The 20,459-nt window shown below is 39.6% G+C and overlaps 1 protein-coding gene across 1 annotated transcript in view; it reads right to left on the reverse strand.

Annotated features, from left to right (window-relative positions):
- Positions 1-644: 644 nt before the first annotated feature.
- Positions 645-20,459, reverse strand: part of ZNHIT6 (zinc finger HIT-type containing 6) — a 39,638-nt gene continuing 19,823 nt past the window's right edge. The window contains exons 9-10 of the mRNA XM_081008812.1: positions 7,804-7,928; positions 645-1,040 (exon numbers count right to left, since the gene is read on the reverse strand). Coding sequence (XP_080864938.1) covers positions 976-1,040; positions 7,804-7,928 — 190 coding nt within the window. The 3' untranslated portion in view covers positions 645-975. The remainder of the gene's footprint in view (positions 1,041-7,803; positions 7,929-20,459) is intronic.

Here is a 20,459-nt window from a genome sequence, read left to right on the forward strand (position 1 = left end):
GAGTCAGACCACTGGTCCATCTAGTTCTGTGACTTCTACATGGATTGACAGCCACTAAGGGCTCAGTGGCCTCGCCATGCCAAGCTACCTGAAATTCTTTTACCGAGATGTGCCCTAGGCTGAACCTTGCACAATTCTTTCTAACAATGGCCTGGTTCGTGCATCACAAAAAGGACTGGCTTAGAATGAGCATGTGAGCATGCATGCTCGAGGAGATCAGAGGAGCTTTGCTTCTCCCTGGTCATTCTGCTGTTGCACTGCACTAAGCCTCAGTATGTTATCCAAATCCAGGTTTGTGGTTTAGCTCTCCTTTGCAAACCATGAGCCTTAGAACATAGACCAAACCTTGGCTTCAGCTCATGATTGGTTTGGAAAGAACTAAACTGGAAGCCCAGATTTGGATGACATGTTAAGCCTAATGATGTCTAAGCACAGTGTAGCAGCAGAACAACTGGGAAGGATCAAGTGGCTGCAATCTCTCTAGGAGCCTACAAACTCACCCCAAGCTGTTGCTTGGCTTAATGTTATATGCAATCCAGATCAATATATTAAAGCAGGGATTTATTCCAACAAATACTTTTTTTATGAGTTGGTGCTTCTGTTTCATGTTCTTTACCACACCCAGATATTTGTACTGATGAAAGGAGAGTTAGGTGTTTTATTAAAAGTATTTATAGCTTTCTACTTCAATAAGTGGAAAAAACAGCCAAGCGTACAAAGATTGGCAACAGAGTCCTGTAAAATTGTAATTGTTACATCAGTGATTTTCACAAAGAAAGCTAGAGCTAGGCACCTTAATCTATAAACATAGATTGGAACATAATGTAGAACATACATTAACAGATTGCAGTGCTTTTTAATAGCTGTAGGTTTTGGATTAATAAAAAGCAATGCTCAAAACTAATTTGCTGAATATATGTTCAACGAGTCAGGTGCAAAGCAAGTTGCTCCAACTCCACATCCGACTTTGCTTTGTCAGGAACTATCATGGATTTCCCCTTCTTCCTCAGATGAGTTTTCCTGGTTGGATTTACTGGCATCTAAAGGAGAGAAGGGGAAAAAATACAATATTTATATATTTACTAAGCTAACCCCAGACCTGGTTTTGCACCCTCCACAAATGTTTCCTATTATTCTCTTCAATTTAAATGGATTCTTATCTACTATATGCTTTTTTGTATTTTTATTTATACCACTTACAAACTTTGGTGATTAAGTGGTATAAAAATAGGTGGAATAAATGAATAATAAATGCACATTTCCACAGTACATAGTTACTTGCAAAGTAACTATCATTCATTCATTCATTCATTTATAAATTGTATACTGCCCTTCAACTGTAGGTCTCAGGTGTGGTTCACAATAGAAAAACGCAATATAAAACCACAAAATACACAATAAAGAACAAGAACCAAAAAAATAATCCCACAAACCAATAAACCTCCTCCCCCCAAACACATTTAAAAGGGTTATAAGATGTTCATCATTAATAGGTCGAAGTTCTACCAATTGTTCATGGAGTTACACCTAAACCAATCCCTAATCAGAATACAAGAAGGACTGGGGTTGGACTTCTTGCCTGAGCTTTGTGTTTATTGACTAGACCTGGGCTTCTAGTTCTGGAGGTGCAGCCACATAGGCTTGCAATCTCTGAGGAGTGTTTGGAAGTGTAGGAGGGCTGTGTAAGGGTGAAAGATTGCAACTTCTGGGTTAGCGCCTCCGGTAATGGCTGAACTCCTCTGATCGGGAGGAATTTGCTTCGTGGAAATTAGGGTCTGGCCGCCACGGCGAAGGCGGGGACCCACCAAAAATCACAGGCGGGAGAAGCCTGTGAACATGGGATTCGGCTGGCACCTTTTGCGCCTCCCCTACTCGCGGAGAAACCCGGTTTCGGGGATCTGGAGCGATGTGGGGTGAGTGGCGCGGCGCTTTGAATTGACTGCTTCTTTCACGGAGTGAAGCCACATTGCTGTTGCCGGAGAGCGCTGACTTTTTCCTGTGGACAATTTGATCTCAAAACAACTACCCGTGAGTAGAACGGAAAATTGGATTTTTAAACATCTTAATTTGGCACCGAAACGGGGAGGTTTCAAACAGGAAGTCCGCCTTCCCCTTTTGTATATAGACTGAAGCAAAGAGGCTGCAAGCTAAAGTCTTGGAAAGCCTTTCATAAAGGATTAAACTTCCAGCGGCTAAATCATCAAACCCCCCTTGGAAGCAGGAGAAGAGGGGGAAAATTTTAGATCGCGTAAGCCTGCAGGAGAGAGTGAAGAAAGTTAAATTACCACTGCTCTGAACCTGGAAACGGGCTGCCAGTAAGACTGAAGTTTTGGATATGCTCATTGACTGTGAATAGATCGTTTGTTGACAGTAAGTTAAAGAAGAGAAATACATTGTTTCCATTGTCTCCTTCTGCGTTTAAAAAGTTTGAACTGCGCTTAAAAGAATTGATACAAATAGAAATTGTTTCCCCCTAGAGGAAGCTTTTGAAATTGTTACATGAGCTGAGCTGGGGAAATTTCCACCTGCAAGATAAAACTGTGAGAATCTGGGATTGACCTTGGACCGTTAAGAATGTTGACAGAAGAAGCCTTAGTGGTTGCATTATGTAAGATTAATGATTCACTGGAACAGCTCCATAAGAAGATGGATGCGAGGACTATAAAAAGTGATAACTTGGAACAAAAAGTGACTAATTTGGGACAAAAAGTGAATATTAATACAGAAATTACTCAGGAATCGATACAGGGATCTATTTTGACATGGCAAATTGAGGAGAAGGCGGGGGAGAAAGTGGTTGTTGTGGAACTTAAAGCTGCACAAGTGGAGAGGGAGAGAGCCCCAGCCTTACAGATACAATTTGATGATTATAAGTTGATGCCTTTTAAGACTGAATTTAGAGAAAGTCAGACTTTGAGGATTGGAGCCCCTCTTGGACTGAAGAAGGAAAGTTGGATAGATCCCTTCATGCAGGAATTTATTCACCTTTGGGACCTGGATTTGGGTCAGGAGGAGACTGGAGTTGTGGGGACCGCCAGACTTGGAGGAACTTTGAAATACGACTGAAAATATTTTTTGAATTTCAGTTTTAACTATGGAGATTTGGCTGACTTGTCGAGAAGGAATAAAAACATTGCTAGATGGGAATCTCCCCGAGATCCACTTTTCAGCATCAAAGGAAGGAAAATAAGAACAAGATCAGGAGAAGACAAAGTAAAGTGCATGTATAAATATGAAGACGACTTGCAGAAGGGACTTGGAAAAGAGTTAAGAGCCTCGGACAGAAGATCACCAGGTTGATGGACTATATGGAATTGACGGAAATGACTGGCAGAATCCGAGACCAGGGAGAAGAGACGGTGGAAGAATATTGGAAAAAGTTTAAAATCTATATATGGAAATAATGTAAAATTAATGAGTGTTAGAAAAATGTTGGGAGGGAATTATATGGCTTTAGTAGAAATGTTTTAAGGAATTAAGCATAAATAAGTATTATAGTATTAATGGAAAATAAGGTTAAAATATGTTAAGATAATCACATGACAGAAAATAGAGAAAGATGGAAAGGATTTGCTGAAATAATTAATAGAAATGAAATACAAAAAGGGAGGTGAGAGGAGGTCGATGAAACAAGGGAATGAAAGAGAGGATATTGAGATGGTATGATGTGTTTTTTGAATTGTTTTTGCTCTTGTTTTGTTTAATGTGTTAATGTTAATGTTGTGTTGTGTATTGATTATATATTGTACTGTATTGTTTTTTTGCTTTTCCTTTTCTTTTCTTTCTTCTTTTCTTTTCTCCTTTTTGTAAGGTTTAAAAGTAATAAATATTATTTATAAAAAAAAAGAAAGATTGCTTGGCTGATTCTTGTCCGTCTCCCTTAGACAGAGCAGTCAGGCTTTTTTCTTGCCCCTAGTTCCAATGAGGATGGCTTCCAAGTGGTGCTCAGAGAGCTACTTTCTTTAAAACGGGATGCCTGTGACTGCTGTCTCACAAAAACTGAACAGCAATAGACTTTTTTCTTTTTAAAAAATGTATACGTTCCTTTCTACTGCACAAGGCAGCTCACAACAATTCAAATCACAATATGAAAATATAATAAAAATGTTCCTTTCTGATGTGCTGTCGGAGACCACGGGTGCAGTTTCAAGTGAGTGCTTCTAGCAATTCGTTGGCCAGGAAGACCACTGAGAGGGAATTTTCCTGAGTGAGTTTCTTTTCTATTTTATTAAACATTTCTTTCGTAGGACGAAAGGATGCAATTTTTTCTATATTCAATGTAACACCTGACTGATGGAACAATACTACAGTATCTATTATCTAGCCTCTCCTTCAAGGAATAAAGGCAGCATCTCTCCCCCCGCCCCCGTGAGAAAAGTTAGATTGAGAGATAGCGACTGGGTCAAGGTCACCCGGTGAGCTTTAAAGCTGAACCCGGGTGTTCCCAATCTTAGTCTGTAACTCTCAGCATACTGGCTCTCATAAGAAACCGTATTTATAAAGCAAAACTGGATTCGTGGAACACAGGGTGTGGTGATGTGTCACTAGGTGGAAAGACTCAACATGACAGCCATCATTTGTAATGTCAGGCAGAACAGAATTTGGCATTTCGTTAAAACTTCTGATTTACACAGAGCACTACTGAGAATTGGTCTTGTTTCATGTTGGAACCCTTTCAACGAAACTAAGACATGACGCATACATGTTGCCTTTTTGTATAGTTCAACATTTCAACATAGCGTTTGCAAGTCTGAGCCAAAGCGAAGATGTTACAGATTCAAGCTGTCCAGAGTTCCAGGACTGACTGATGTCATCATTTCCTGAAGTGTTTGTCAACCTTCTCCTCCCTCTCCCACCCTCCTGATCACCCCAATTCTCCTGCCACAGCCCTACCAACCCCTCCTCAGATGAGGTCAACAGATATATATATATACACACACATATAAAATGCATTTTACAAAGGAAATACACATAATCTTTCTTATGGGTATTTTCACTTAACTAACATTGCTTAACACCAATGTGCCTTTTTGTACATATGAGGCCAAAGGCTTCTTATTAGAGAAATATTACTAAGATGGAATTAATGGGGAATTGCTACGTAATCATGAAATGCTGAGCAGATGGTCAGCAGGGGTAACACTGGGATCAAGTGTGCACCTGTATAACTTCAATGGAATCTAGACAAGAAAATAAAAGCACTTCACCCAGAAACGGCTGAGGTCACATTTTGTCTACATTAAATCTAGTGTATAATCAATTAACATCTATATGCCAGAGATGTACTGAGTACTGAGATAGAAAGAAATGTTTTTGTCCCTAAGTCTTGTAATAACTTCTATAATCCTTTAGTAATTCTAGCTGTGACTATGCTTGCAGACAGAAAGGCGAACACCTGTACTTTCTTTAAACAAGACCAACCATACTAACCCCATAAAGCAGCGTAAACAATCTGATTTAAAATGACTTTTAATTTGAAGGCTAGGGCCCTTTTTCTATTATGCTTTCATCGCAGAACACTGCCTGCTTTTTAAGTGGAATTTTATTGTGTATGCATATATAAATTCAGGTTGTGTCCTTTGTCAATTTATGCAGCGAAAAACACATACTTTCTAACATATTGCTCAGTTACAAATGTAACTAATGAAATATCAATCTTATTCAAAGACAAGAATATAAATCCAGAATTTTGGTGATCTCATTGCAAGGACCACTGCAAGATCTTTCCAAGGTGACCAGAACAGAAAGAATCTGCTGTTTCAATAGGCTCATGAATGTTTTCAAAGTTTTCAAAGTCTCATAAGGAAAAACATTCCAGATATTTCAATTCTAGAAGTGTTTGGTTGTGACCTGCACTTATATCCACATTACTACTGACTATCTATCTATGTAAAATAAAATAGAAAAATTCTATATAGCCAGCAACTAAAATACCATGGGAACGCAAAAGCTTGCTAAAAAATGGCCAATCGGGCACAATTCACAGCAGCTTCTTAGCAAGAAGGTTTTGTAAGGTTCAGTTTCCCATTCAGATTAGCTAGTGCTCACATGTTCTACAAATGGAAAGGTGTGATCCACATTATGCTATTAGCAGCTAGATTAAATTCTTTTTTTTTTTTTTTTGTTCAAGCTACTGAACACACTTATAGAGCAAGCTTTTTGAAAAAGGTTATTTTGATGTAAACCACCTTGCACCCTGGTTATATATACAAAACATATGTATACATAGAAACATAAGCAAGCAAAGCAGGATATCAGAAAAACTTCCTTAGCCCCAAACTTATTCCAGAAGACAACAATGGCATCTTTCCTTGTTAAGATGTATGCCATTACTGTGCCTGCTCAGCACTGCCAGTGCAACACTGTAGCTATTTACCACTGAAACCTACCCTGATGTGTTTGATCTTTGTTATTTGTTACGGTAATTATTATTTGTATTTATAACCTCCTCTTCCATCAAATAGTTGCGCGATGGGTTGCAAAAGCGTAACCATTGCAAAGACCACGCACAATTAAAAATCAGGAACAAAAAACTGCTGCACAGAAAAGAGCTACACTAAAATACCACGATATACAACTAAAATACAATGCAAGGGATTAAAACATTGTTCCAGCTGCATGTAAAAGCTCATCTTCCATTAAGTACAGCACCCTCAACTCCTGAAAACATAGCAAAATTCCTTCCAAAGGAGGAAGGGAGTCTGCAGGTAGCCTTTTCTGTGTGGTATCTAGGTATAACATGGAGTCAGTCTATGGTAGGAAAATATGTTGCTATGCACACTGGAAAGTTACTGCAGCGACCAGAGAGGTAAGGTTGTGTAGAGCCCCACCTTTTTGAGATTTATTTGTTCTTTTTTCTTTCGCATCCACTCTACCCATAAATATCGGCCAAATGTATAGGCTATAAAACTCAAAAACACTTTGGCATGTTCAGATCTGTGCAGTTTGCAAAGCAGATGCCTTATTTGTCACAAGAATGTAAGAGAGCCTTGCTAGATCAGGCTTAAGGCCCATCTAGTTCAGAATCCTGTTTCTCACAGTGGCCAACCAGATGCTATGGGAAATCCACAAGCTGCGTACGCATGAAATAGCCCTTTTATGCCTTAGCAACTGATATCTGGACCATGCTTCCTCTGAGCCTGGAGGCAGCATATAGCCATCATGTCCAATATAAACATTAACATATTTATGTGGCAGAATATTAAAATATTATTTCTTCCTAGCATACTGACTCTGGAATATAGGATATGACCAGGAAAAAGAAATGGAGTAATTCTGTTCCAAGGTATTTTGAAGGTTTCACAGTAGAGGAAGCAAACTTTTCTCAGTTATGTAACCAACCATAATTTGTAAGAAATATTCAAGCATTGCCTGGTGCCTTCAAACTTCCAGTTACCAAGCAGGCATTTGATCTGGTAAAACAAATCAGCTGCAGATGTTAACAAACGCAATGCTGCAAAATTGTCTGGAAGGTTATTCATATAACAGGTATGTGTTTATTTACCCTAACAAATTTGATGGCTCAAAAACTCGGAACTATGGTTTTGACGCATTTTAGATCTATTTTACATTATCATAAACTGGTAAATAAAATGCTAACGGTGTTACAGTGATTAAATTACTTAAAACCTAACTAGAAAGGATCAACATATACACTGATAATATATATAATCCAAGTAATTGCAACAGGGGGAAATGCTTTATTATTTACAAGCTGATGCTCATTCCTGGTTTTAACAGGATAAAGAGCCTTAATTCTTGTTGGCATAAAATGTTATTGCATTGTAATGTATAGTTTCTTACCGTGGCCAAGAATCACCATATCCGTCTGGAATTTCTTCAAAACAATATGCAAAGTTGGGTATTCTATGACAACCTTCCCTTTCAAATTGTCTCGAAGGCCTTTGCTGACATCCAGTTCTTCGTACCTTTGAAAAAGTAATTGCAAAAGTTTATCGGCAAGCAGATATTTCAAAGTGTTAGCAAATCAAACTTATTCACAGGCATTGCGACAAATCTCTCCTCCTCCAAATCCAGTGGCGGCCGGTAGGGCTGTAAAGGCGGTATGGCACACCTCTTTTGCCGACTGCTGCCATTTACTAAGAGGGACAATGTGAGAAGCACGGAGGTGCTGGACTGGCTTCGCTATGGCACCCACGCCGTACTGCGCTCTGCACTGATCAAATCCAAGGAAAGGGCAGTTCTGCAATCCAACATTGTGTCCAAAATGTGGCTAGTTTGTGCTGGAATACGGGCCTATATAAGTAATTCCAAGTCTCGTTTTGTTGATTACGTCATAAAAACCTCCCATTTCAGACTTCCCTTCTGAAGTACCATGGCCATTGAGGATTAGGTCCGCCATTTTAAGGGACAGAGTTAGAAAATAAAAATCTGAAAGGGAGGCTATCAGTGTACTCTGGGATAGATGTGAACCAAATTTCAGCTTCCTGGAAATAAAACAAACATTTCATAACCTGTTGAGCCAGTCAATCGAAACCACTGTTTATCTATATATACTCTCTCTCTCTCTCTCTAGTAATTCAGTTTGTATGCTGTGCTGTACACATGGAGGCACATTCCAGGCTGCCACTGGAAATCCCCCAAAGCTCATTCAAGTATTTGAAGCAGCAATTGCATGCCCACAGCTCAACACTCCGTACCAATGTGCAGTTCTCTGATGGGTTGTTGGCCTCTGCCTCGAGACAAACAGAAAAAAATGGTTCATTTTTAGGCTCTTCGATATAACTTGGGCTGCAGGCATGTATCAAACTTTGGTTTTGCAAGTGATGTGGATATATATCACCTGCAACCCTTTTATGATTCTTTCGTTTTCATATTCCTCTAGTAACAAGAGTGACTTGATTAAACCCAATAAATAATCCGACTATTTTAGGCACGTCCAAGCAACGTGAGGGTCCTTTGGGACCTGGAAAAATGGGTGTATAATGGGGGCGGGGAATAACAGGGGGTGATAATGCACGCTGCACCGATGTGCATAGGGACCAGATCCCCTGTGCAAAATGGTTGCCGCCTATATAAAATTGCAGCTTCCCAGCCATGGCACCCATATACCCTTCTTTGCTGCCCACCAAGGCTCTCCCATTTTCTATTTAAAAAAAATGGGGGGATGTTACCACTTTTGGGGAGTGCTGGCTTCTTTGTCCATTTTATTTGTTTTAATGGGATGCAGGTATTTTGCGTGATCTGGGCATTACAAGTTTTTCTTCTGTGAAGAAATGTGTCCTGGGCTCAAAAAGGTTGGGAACACATGTTTACAAATAGCTCAGTCATTTGAGGGAGATATATAAATGCTTCCTTTAAAAATAATAATAATAATAATAATTCCAGTAATCGGAGTATCTTCTATCTGACTTTAGTGTACACGGCATTAATTAAGAACTATCGTAGTTAGATGGCAATGGTAGGATAAAATTATATCAATATACATGTGCAAAACTTTGAAAGTCCCAGAATGGCAGAATTATGTAGCAAAACAAAACCAGAAATCTAGTTGACGAAATTAAGAACTATTTGTTTGTGGAAATAGAATTTAAAATGTCATAACTTCATAGTATAATCCACAGCTACTCACACCAGCAGCTCCAAACTAAACTCCCAAAAGAAAACCTCATTTTATTTATGTGTTCTGGCTCATCCATGTGACTTGGATCAGCCAGCCAATTCCATATAAGGGAGACTTTCTCCTTCTTGGGAGGATGCATTCAAAGCCAGGAGCAGGCATCATCATAGCATTTCTAAATAACTGAAGTAATCCTAAGAACTTAACTGTGCCTATTCCTAATAATTATTACATAAGCAAGCTACGGTCCTTCCAGACCTATACATTTCAAGAGCAAAAAAAACAGAGAAAACTTCAAGTCCTAAGGCTATTAATAGCCAACACTATCTCAGCAATTATTACAAAAAAAGCAAAGTGAGCTGTAATTCCTCAATTGCCACCAATCTACTAAATCCAGTGAATAAAAAGTTTAGATATAAAGTATTTGCCTGAAATAGATTCCCAGTATGTTGCCTAGCCTTGACTTCCACCAACTGTATTATCTATTGTAGAATTCCTTACCAGTTACCACAATATTTTAAATTGATATTACTGGTATACCTCACTGCTTATTGCATAACACTGTGTCAGGAGTCAGATTTTTAAAAGTCAAGATGTTAAAAATTTGCAACTTGCTTTTTCTGGTTCTGGAAGAAACAACTTTAAGCAATGGTTATGTCCCTCAAATCCAACTTCAATCATCATGAAAATATTTGGTTTCATGTTTCTTTCAACCCAGAGTAATTATGACCAGCTCTTTCTGAAACCTTTTAAAAAGGATAACAGTATATTGCATTTCTTATTCAATGAATGCATTCATAAGTTGTGGATTAACACATGAACAGAACCATATTTACTGATTTATTTACAGTACTTTAATGCAAAATATGGCAATACCTTTCTATTGGCAAGAGTCTCAACACATTCTTTTCTGGTTAAGCAAACATCTACCACCAAAAGGCTAAAGTCATTCACATGCCACAATACACTTTCCATTATCTCATGTTTTAGACAAAACATCTTTAGCGTCCAGCTTGGCATAGCATAAAACATTTGTACTTTAAACTATTTTATGATAGTAAATTATTCAAGTGTTAGATCACCAAGGCATAGCTTTAAGTAAACTTTATTGGTTGACAGACAGTGACAGTTTTTGGCAAATAGCCAAGACTTTGGTGCAGTACGAAGAGCAAAAGAATCTTTAGAGAACAGTTTTTTCCTGTAGTGATCTAACTAAATCTCTGGAACTTACTATTATATTTTGCTTTTACCTTCTTGGCTTCCCTCTCCCCATAAAAAGAAACAAACTGTTAACTGTATTCTGCTCTCTCTCAAATACAGCTTCTATTTGCTTTGCTTTCATAAATTAAAAAGTGTCCCATTTATAAAATCTATCAACACATTTCACGGCACTTCAAACACCCCTCCCCAAAAAACTGTTGCAAATATTAAGTGTTTCAAAGTAAATGACAATGTTAGACCAATATTTTACCATTTTATTACTTCTATCGATCACATTTTTGCACAGACCAACTTAATATTTTTTAAAATCCCATAAACAAACCGCATATAAAACCAGTAATAAACAAAAGAAAGACTCATAGAATCGTAGAGTTGGAAGGGACCCAAGGGCCATCTAGACCAACCCCCTGCAATGCAGAAATTTCAGCTAAAGCATCCATGACAGATGGCCATCCAACCTCTGCTTAAAAACCTCCAAGGGGAAGCAGAGCCCACAACCTTCCATGGAAGACTGTCAAACGCCTCTTCCTGTCAGAAATTTCCCCCCTATGTTTAGTCAGAATCTCCTTTCTTGTAACTTCAAGCCGCTGGCTCAAGCCCTACGCCCCAGAGCAGGAGAAAACAAACTTGTTCCCTCACCCAAAGTATGTATTTCAAGGAACAAATCCCACCCACCCCACCTTAAGTCCACTTTTGGACCAGTCCTTGGAACAAGTTGCACTCTCTCAGCCTAACTCATCAATGGTTACCGTTAATGATGACCGTGTACTGGCTCCAGAATCAGAGGCAACACACCTCTCAATGGCAGTCACTGGGGGAGAACAGCGGGAGAAGGCAGTGGTGCTCCTGTCATTGCTTGTGGGATTCCTACAGGCATCTGTGCTGGTCAAAATGGGCCCTTGCTCTGTGGTCCATCAGGGCTTGCGATTAAGAGGGTGCAACTGTATTTGGCGTTCTTGAATTTTATCCTTGAGGGTGGGAGGTTTTTTTTTTTTAATAATAATTTTTATTCACCGACCAATCAAATCAAATCAAATCACATCACATCACATCAATTCCGAATTACAAAGCCGAATTTTAAATTTTTGGGTGGGAGGTTTTAAGATAGATCGATTGTGAAGATAGTTTCTCACAAGTCAGAGGCTGTGGTCTCCTTAGTGACACGTTCAGGAGCTCTTTTAGTGGAATTTGTGGTCCACCTTTGGTGACATTGTTTTAGCACCAGATGAAACACTGATGTACTGAGATTATGCTGTTTTGCTTGTGTGGCTGTTGCATGTTTTAAAATGGGTATTAATTGCCTGGAGACCTTTAGATAACAAGTCTAATGATAAGCAATAATAATAATAAGGTAAAGAACCCCTGGATGGTTAAGTCCAGTCAAACGCGACTATAGGGTTGCGATGCTCATCTAACTTTCAGACTGAGGGAGCCAGCGTTTGTCCACAGACAGCTTTCCGGGTCACGTGGCTAGCAGGACTAAACCACTTCTGGCACAACGGAACACGGTGACGGAAGCCAGAATGCATGGAAACGCTGTTTACCTTCCCGCCAGAGCGGTACCTATTTATCTACTTGCACTGGCATGCTTTTGAACTGCTAGGCTGGCAGGAGCTGGGACCGAGCAATGGGAGCTCACACTGTCACGGGGATTCAAACAGCTGACCTTCTGATCGGTAAGCCCAAGAGGCTCAGTGGTTTAGACCACAGTGCCACCCTCCCAATTAAGCAATAATACCATTGTAAGGAATATGAGGCTCTAGTGTCTTGATACAGGGGACAGTCTGCTGGAATCATCAAGGGCAAGCTCCCCCCTGCTCAGCATTCCCGCCAACTGGGGTTGGTGGTATCGTTTTTGCTGCTATTTGGATGTTTTGTACTTTATTGTTAGGCATTATTTCAGTGTTTATTAACATGAGATGTTTGTTTGCCCTTATTGATATTAGCGTGACTTTGTGTTCTGCTTTGTAACTGTTAAAGCATCATCACGAAATGTTGCATTTATTCTGTGCGTTGTTGTGAGCCACTCTTTTCGAGCATGGTTCTAGCATGGAAAAGTGGCATACAAATAAGATCACGATGTACACACCTGCAATTTATGTTTGTGTGTGTGTAAAAAGATTGTATTTTCTAGAATTATCCTATGATGACTACCATATTAAAGGATTTCAAACAGCATCTGAACAAGTATCATCAGTGCAACATGATGGAATGGATTTACCTGTTGTGCCCCAAGAAAAACGATGATGCTGAAGAGAGACAATATTGGCAAGAGCTTTGCGCCTGCATTTTAATGCTTTAATTTTGTCCATTATGACTGACCAGAAGCCGCATAAGCTCCGAAAGAGCCTACTGGCTTGCAAGAAGGCCAAAAAGGCAGCCAACTAATCCTTCTGAAAACTGCTGCATTCTACAGAACCCTCCATCATAAATGTATACCTCTCCAATGGAGCCTCCAGCTATTATCTTAGTGGTGAACTCAGTCATCCCTGCCAGCTCAGACAGCAGGAAATTCCCTGCTAAGATCAGTCCTTCCTGCATGTCATCTGCACAGCCTTTCGTTTTAATAATGGCATTTTTGTAGTCTGTGATTAAAGATAAAAACGAAAATCCCGTTGAGTCTACTCTCCTATGATAAAGCATGACTGCTCCATTGAAGCATCTTCACTGGAACAATGTATTTGTACTTCGTGAGGAAAAAAACTCTTTTAACACAGACTTTGAAATCCCCCCCCCCCCCAAAACATGCTGACATCAACATACAATGAAAAATGGAAGTACTTCCTGAAGCAGCTATGGGCACCATCCCATTTTATTAGAGCATTCCTTGACAGAAATATTACTGCCAAAACACAAAATATAAATGAATTTTGGTACTACTGCTACTAATAATGCAGAAAGTTAAACCCCATTTCAGGAGGGGGAGTTAGAACAGAGGAGATGTCCACTGCACTTAAGAATCCTTTCAAGTACTAAGTTTTGAGGGGCTGCAGTGCTGCAGAGATAATAACTAACAGATGGACATTCATTCCTAAGTGGTGAATAACTCTTCCTTGTGGTTATGATTTGTGAACGGGAAAATAGTGACATGCTCTTCTCAGTTATACAGCAAGGGGGGAAACTACATTCTGGATTATAAAATTCAGTTCCACCTACAACTGTAGCATACCTTAAACTTTGCACTTATGTTTGTCTCGTTACTAATGTGATCATTCAGATTTGTGAAGTATTAAGGGAGCTAATGTTTTCCGAAAGGATTTATAAAGAGCTTTGGCACTTGAACTAGAACTTGGTTTAAGTCCCCATAAAAAGGATTACAACACTGCAATAAAATGCAACTTCCTGAAAATAGATATGCTTTGTACACTGAAATTATCAAATATTCCACCTCGGCTAACCAAAAGTGTCTGTGCATACCAGTCACTTGTGTATTTGCCAGCTGAAGATCAAGATGCTGCTTCAGATGCATTTTTAGGAAGGATAGCAATTATCTTCCCTTCACTGCTACTTAGCTCCAATTAAGACATTTTGCCCAGCTAACAAAAAATAATTAGTTTCAATTGTTTGCCTCATGAAGCATATTTCACCATGAAAGCCTGACTTTTAATAGGATATATCCTTTACATTTAATGCTCCATTACATAAACGTTTGTTTACTTATAGGCAGCCACCTTCCACCTTTTGGAATATGGCTGACCCAAAGTGGCTTACAATTTCAGCCTAAAACTAGCAATGGAAGCACTAGCTACACAAGAGAATGGGTGTTGTTTAGGAGAAAGGATTCTGAAAAAGATGGGTTTTTAAGGTCTACTCAAAAATAAGTGGCATGGAGGCCACACATTCCTCTGTGGGGGATAAGTTCCACTATTTAGAGGCCAGGATATATAACTATAATCATTTGAATTGTAAACCGGCATTGTATATCTTTGCCTATGTAAACCAAAATGGGGGACATGACAATATATGAAGAGAAAGTCCCTAGAGTCTGTGTCTGACATCTGAAGAACATTTTTGTCTTAAAAACATGCCACTTGTAGTCACTTAGGACAGCTCCACCACATGGCAGATGCAACAACTGGAAAGAAGTACCTTCACCACAATCACTGCTATGCAGTAGGGTCAAAGATCAGATCTTATCTGTGATTAATTGGTCAGGTCTGCTCTAGCCTAGCATCTTTGTTCTAGTCATCATTCCTGTCACTTCATTACACAAGCTCTTAATAGGCCAAGGATTTGCCTAGCTTCTAGCTTGCAGTAGGAAAACCCCAAGACCTTTCAGGAAACCACCGGGATCCACCTGGCGATGGACTATGTTAATAGATTCCCCCATGCCTATACAGTTTTAGATTCTCTGTAAGTCCTGCCACATAAAGATCTGTCCATAATAAAGGAGCCGCACAAAGCTACCAATCATTCCTGATCATCTTCGTATCCTGGATAAAATACCAGATCAAGAGCATGCCCTGCCACAAATATGACTGATCTACCATTGCTATAGAAATTATGGAATTCTGAGCCACACCCAAGAAAGAGATCTTGGTATCAATGTTAAATGATGGCTGCCCCTTACACAGCTAAGTGTCTTCCTGCTTGAGCTGACTGTGGAGTTGGAATTACATCAAAGGAACACCGATTCTGTCTCAAGACCCCAGTGCTGGGAGAACACTCTCAAAATTACATGGCTTTGGGGTAACTTATCCTGAAAGGGAAACAGAACCCATGACCAAGTCCTCACCCCACCATGTCCAGGCAACTGATGAATCAAAAACTGAGGCAATTAAATCACCTGATATGGAGAAATCATGACGGCCTGAATCCTGCAATGATCGAGGAGAAACAGCCAAGAGAATGATGAGGACAATAAAAAGAAGATATGACACTCAAAGCAGGAGAGCACTTTTGATGCAGCAGTAGACAGAAGCCACTTTCCCTTCTCAGCACTCTTCTCTTTTCTGCCGTATTCATGTAGCACAGGAAAAAGGACTACAGGCAAGAAGTAGATAATAGCCCACTATGGCTCACGGGATTAAGTTATGTATCAAGACCCAGGTTTTATTGACAAGCCTGGAACGGAAACCAATGAGCTGGTGTTTGTTTGCTAGCTTGATGTAGGAACAGACTACAGACTTTGGCAAGCCTTAAGACATTATTATTATTATTATTATTATTATTATTATTATTATTATTCCCTACATCTGTAGATTTCAAGGCAGTTCACAACACAGCATTACAATATACAAGCCACAACATACATAATAAAAATAAGAACAACCCAAACTAGGAACTAGGAGGGACAGATGTATAGGGGCTACAGGCCACAAGGCAAGGGCCCTGATTTCTACTGAAAGGACTCACTGGATGTAAAGGAACAGTGCCCAGTGCAAACATTTCAGAGCCTAATCCAACAAACAGCCATTCACTTAGCAACAATCAGTGTTTGTCCTGCAAGTGCAGCCGCATTGCGTCTCTGTAAGTTTACAGAAGGCAGCAGCACAATGGCAGTCAAATCTCAGGAAAGCAGATGGTAGGAAAATATGCAACAAGTGAGGCACAATAGGAGGAAATATGAAAGGTAGTTAGGGAATCCCCGAAAACAAGCGCACACCCCCTACAGTTTCCAAGTGTAACACTATTAAGTGACGCTCCATAATGCAATGATCCAAAGGAAAAGGCTTGAAAAGCTAGTCTAGAACTTAAAAGGGGAAAAGATAGGTGGTTAAAGTTACCGCAGCTTCCAGAACTCAAAATGTCCACAAAAAAAGTTGGTGATTCCTGGTCTAGTTACAAAACATCAACATCAAGGGAATTTAAGATATTAACTTAAACATAAATGAAATTTATAAATACCTGTTAATTTTGTAGCTACGAGAGATCTAATTTAATACACAGATGTCAAAGAGTATAAATGCAGAACTTAACTATGAAGTGGGAACCGCCTAGCACATACAGAATCATCATGTTAAATCTTCTCTCCTACACCAAACGAGAACTTTAATTTTTAAATGAAAGTTCAAAACATATCTTGTTGCTGTATAATGGTGCTACATGCTGATGAAGTTGCATGTTGTACAAATGAATTACCATGGCAAAAGACACATGCAAAACTTTGACATAATTGTTTTGCTATGCACTGGTAATCTATGTGTAGGAAAGATGACATGTGTGCCACAAATGTTATCTGGATTTATATCAACCGAAACATGTTTGAAGCATACACTCAGAAGCTTAAGCTCTGGCAGCTAATCATCACTACTGATGGGAAACTGATTGGGAGCAGTAGGGCTGCCTGTCAATGGAAGTCTCCACCAAATTACGTAATCAAAAGTATTTGCCACAAACCCTATACAGTGGTACCTCAGGTTACATACGCTTCAGGTTACAGACTCCGCTAATCCAGAAATAGTGCTTCAGGTTAAGAACTTTGCTTCAGGATGAGAACAGAAATCGTGCTCCGGCAGCGTGGCGGCGGCAGCAGGAGGCCCCATTAGCTAAAGTGGTGCTTCAGGTTAAGAACAGATTCAGGTTAAGAACAGACCACCGGAACGAATTAAGTACTTAACCTGAGGTACCACTGTATCTGCCAATTTCCTAAACAGGAGCTTGGGAAAATAGGTCACAATTGTTAAATTTTGATTTGGGCAAAGATGTTCCATCTATGAAATACCTAGTAACTGTTTTGCTTCAAAGAATGAAGTCCCAGCAGTTTTTCTCTTATACCTTAGAACAGAGCTTTCCAATCTTTTCATGTTGGCGACACACTTTTTAGACATGCATCCTTTCGCGACACAGTAATTCAGTTTTACTAGCAAACCGGAGGTTAAAGTAACCCCTTTCCAGCCCCGGGAGGAGCGCGGGGAGTGTTCACACAACACACCTACACACTGCAGCCGACACACAAATGTGTCATGATATAAAGCTGTGCCTTAGAATTTTGTCCAGAGATTTTGATGAAGCTTGTTACAGAGCAAACTAGGGCACCATTTCAAACCACAGCATACAAATTCTCACCTTGCTTACACAATGATGTCTTTTAAACAGAGTCCACGCCACTTCTGGATTCATATTATGAAATTGTAAGCTGCCCTGGAAATGCGAATGTGGCCCTGGAGGCACATATAGTACAAATCCCACATATATAAGCAAAAATAAGTATCGATTAAACACTGCTTATTGTTGAAGAGTTGTCCTTGTTACTTATACCAATTCCCATGCAGATTCATTCCATCAGGTCCAACATCAGATGTAAACGGTATATTATTGATACTGGCCAGTCCATGATCTTGATATAATTGGGACATTTCTGTGATGTGAACAAATAGATTCTGCTGTGTTACATAATGTACAATTTTGCCCAAACTAAATCACACCAGTATGGGATGCCTCCTGCAAAATATCCCAATGGGATCATCTGGCCAATAGCTGAAAGACATAGAAAAACCTTGAATGCGAAAGCTATATTGATTGACTGAGCACTATACCATAGTCAATGATAGTCTAGAACCATGTTTCCCAACATAGGGCACACGCCCCACAGGGGGGCAATTTGATTTTTAAGGGGGGGCAATTTGAGAATGAGTTATTAACAGTGAATGGCATTTTAGGCTTTCTCCATGTGAATAGGAGTTCACTTTTTGAATAATAAGAATTATATGTAACCGGGGTGGGGTAGGGCATCAGGATTTTAGAGATGCTTAGGTGGGGCATGGCCAAAAAGGCTGGGAACCACTGGTCTGGAATCATATTGTCTCTTTTTTTCAGGGGTATGTGAAGATCAATGAGTAGCTTCAGGGACAGTCAAAGATACTGATGGTGCAATTATATAGAGTTCTATCTGACCACTGGCTGACACTTGTTGGTTTCTGCAGCTGGCCAATTCTGAGCAACCATGAGCCTCCCATGAAATTTGGATCTAGGTCATGGATTTCAGATCTGCAAATGCCATATAAGCGCCACTTGACCCACCACTGTGTCCTCCTAACCCCCAAAATAAGGCCCTGTGTGCGTGCGTGCGTGCGCACTTATGTGTGTACACGCACAGAGACACAATAGTGGTCTTCTTGCCTAACTACAGTTATGACAAAACCTAGTGGGAATAAATAGCTGATGCAACAAGCATTACATAACTCTATGTAGTCATTTGTGGTTCTGGACAAGGCCACTGGGAACAGAAACACGGACTCTTTAATCTACTGTGGAGAGAATGAAACTTTACGAAAAGGAATAGTTACTTCTATGTACTGTATTCATTTTATTTGGCATGTTTTCTTCCATGAATAAGAGAAAGTTGAGGTTATTCTCCCAATTAACACACACTGAGTTATAAAACACAAGTATCTTAATCTCCGTACTTTTAACATTCCCATCACAGGTCTTCACATTCTTACAAAGGTTGTATTTGCTGCCTGCCAAAAATTCACTAACCCTTGCAAAACAAACATGTTCCCTCTTCTCTGCCAAGGAAGGAAGGTCAAACCTCTCCTGACAAGGTCAGAGGAACAGTTCTAGTTCATTACTGTCGGAAAGAGATAAACAGAGGGATTCCCTTTTGGCAACATAAAATGGAAAATCATTCTGGGGATTCTTTTCGACAGCAACATGTAAGATTCCCATCTCAAAACCAGTGAAAGAAACAATCCAAAGAATACTATTCCCAGCTATGCCTTTATCCCCTTTTCACCTCAAAACACCAGCTCATATTCAGTTACATCCGTATACTATGACATATGTATTTATTGCTCCATTCTAAAGTTTCTAGAATGTCTGTGGGTTGTATGAACTTTTACAAAACAGTTACAGGTCACAACGGTTAAAGTGATTTCAACTAGATGGTTACAGAATAGACCCTTGAGTTAAGGCACTATCAACACCCTGTAAACGCACTGTTTGCTCTGTGCAACTCTTCAGATTTACAGCATTTTTCTTTATACTTTTGAAAATTCTGGAGCTGTTAACCAGAGATAAGAACTGACTAGACACAGGCTAATTCCTTTAAGGTGGTGCTGGCAGACTGAATCACAAGTAAATGGAGATAATCAGTGAACTAATGAAAATGTTACAATGATGGAATGCAAACATTCAAAGTGGGACAAGTTTCGATATTAAGATCCCCCATATTTATTTGAGGATCTATTGCATTTAATAACATTTAGCAACATTTTGATTGCTCCCTAATTGACTGCTTCTATACTACAAGGATTTTTTAACAAACTTTTTGATTCATTTCTAGTCCATAAGGGGCAAATTAAACTGAGGTGGTTGTTTTGGAAGGTGATTAATAAAGCAATGATGAGCATCATCATCATCATCAACATCATAATGGCAACTAAATTGCTGCACTATCAACAGCCAGCACAAGGAGTCCTTAACAGTATAACAGGGCTTCCCACCCTCTCCTCTTCCCGTGCCCCCAATCTGAGCACTAGGAGAAAGTGATTGAACCTGGGAATTTCTGTATGAATAGCAGATGCTCTGAATGGCAATAAGCTGCAGCCACAGAAGGAGATGTCCACACACAGATTATTTGCTGGATCAGGAACTTCAGAGGCAGATCCAATTTATATCTGAAGGTAAGTGTTGCCTATTTGCATCCATTGGCCTTTGATGGAGTGCATGGGCATACAAAAAGGCTATTAGTCACAGGTAGATACTTCTTAAATAT

This window comes from Podarcis pityusensis, assembly GCF_964106645.2.
Source record: "Podarcis pityusensis genome assembly, chromosome: 6".
Lineage (NCBI taxonomy): Eukaryota > Metazoa > Chordata > Lepidosauria > Squamata > Lacertidae > Podarcis > Podarcis pityusensis.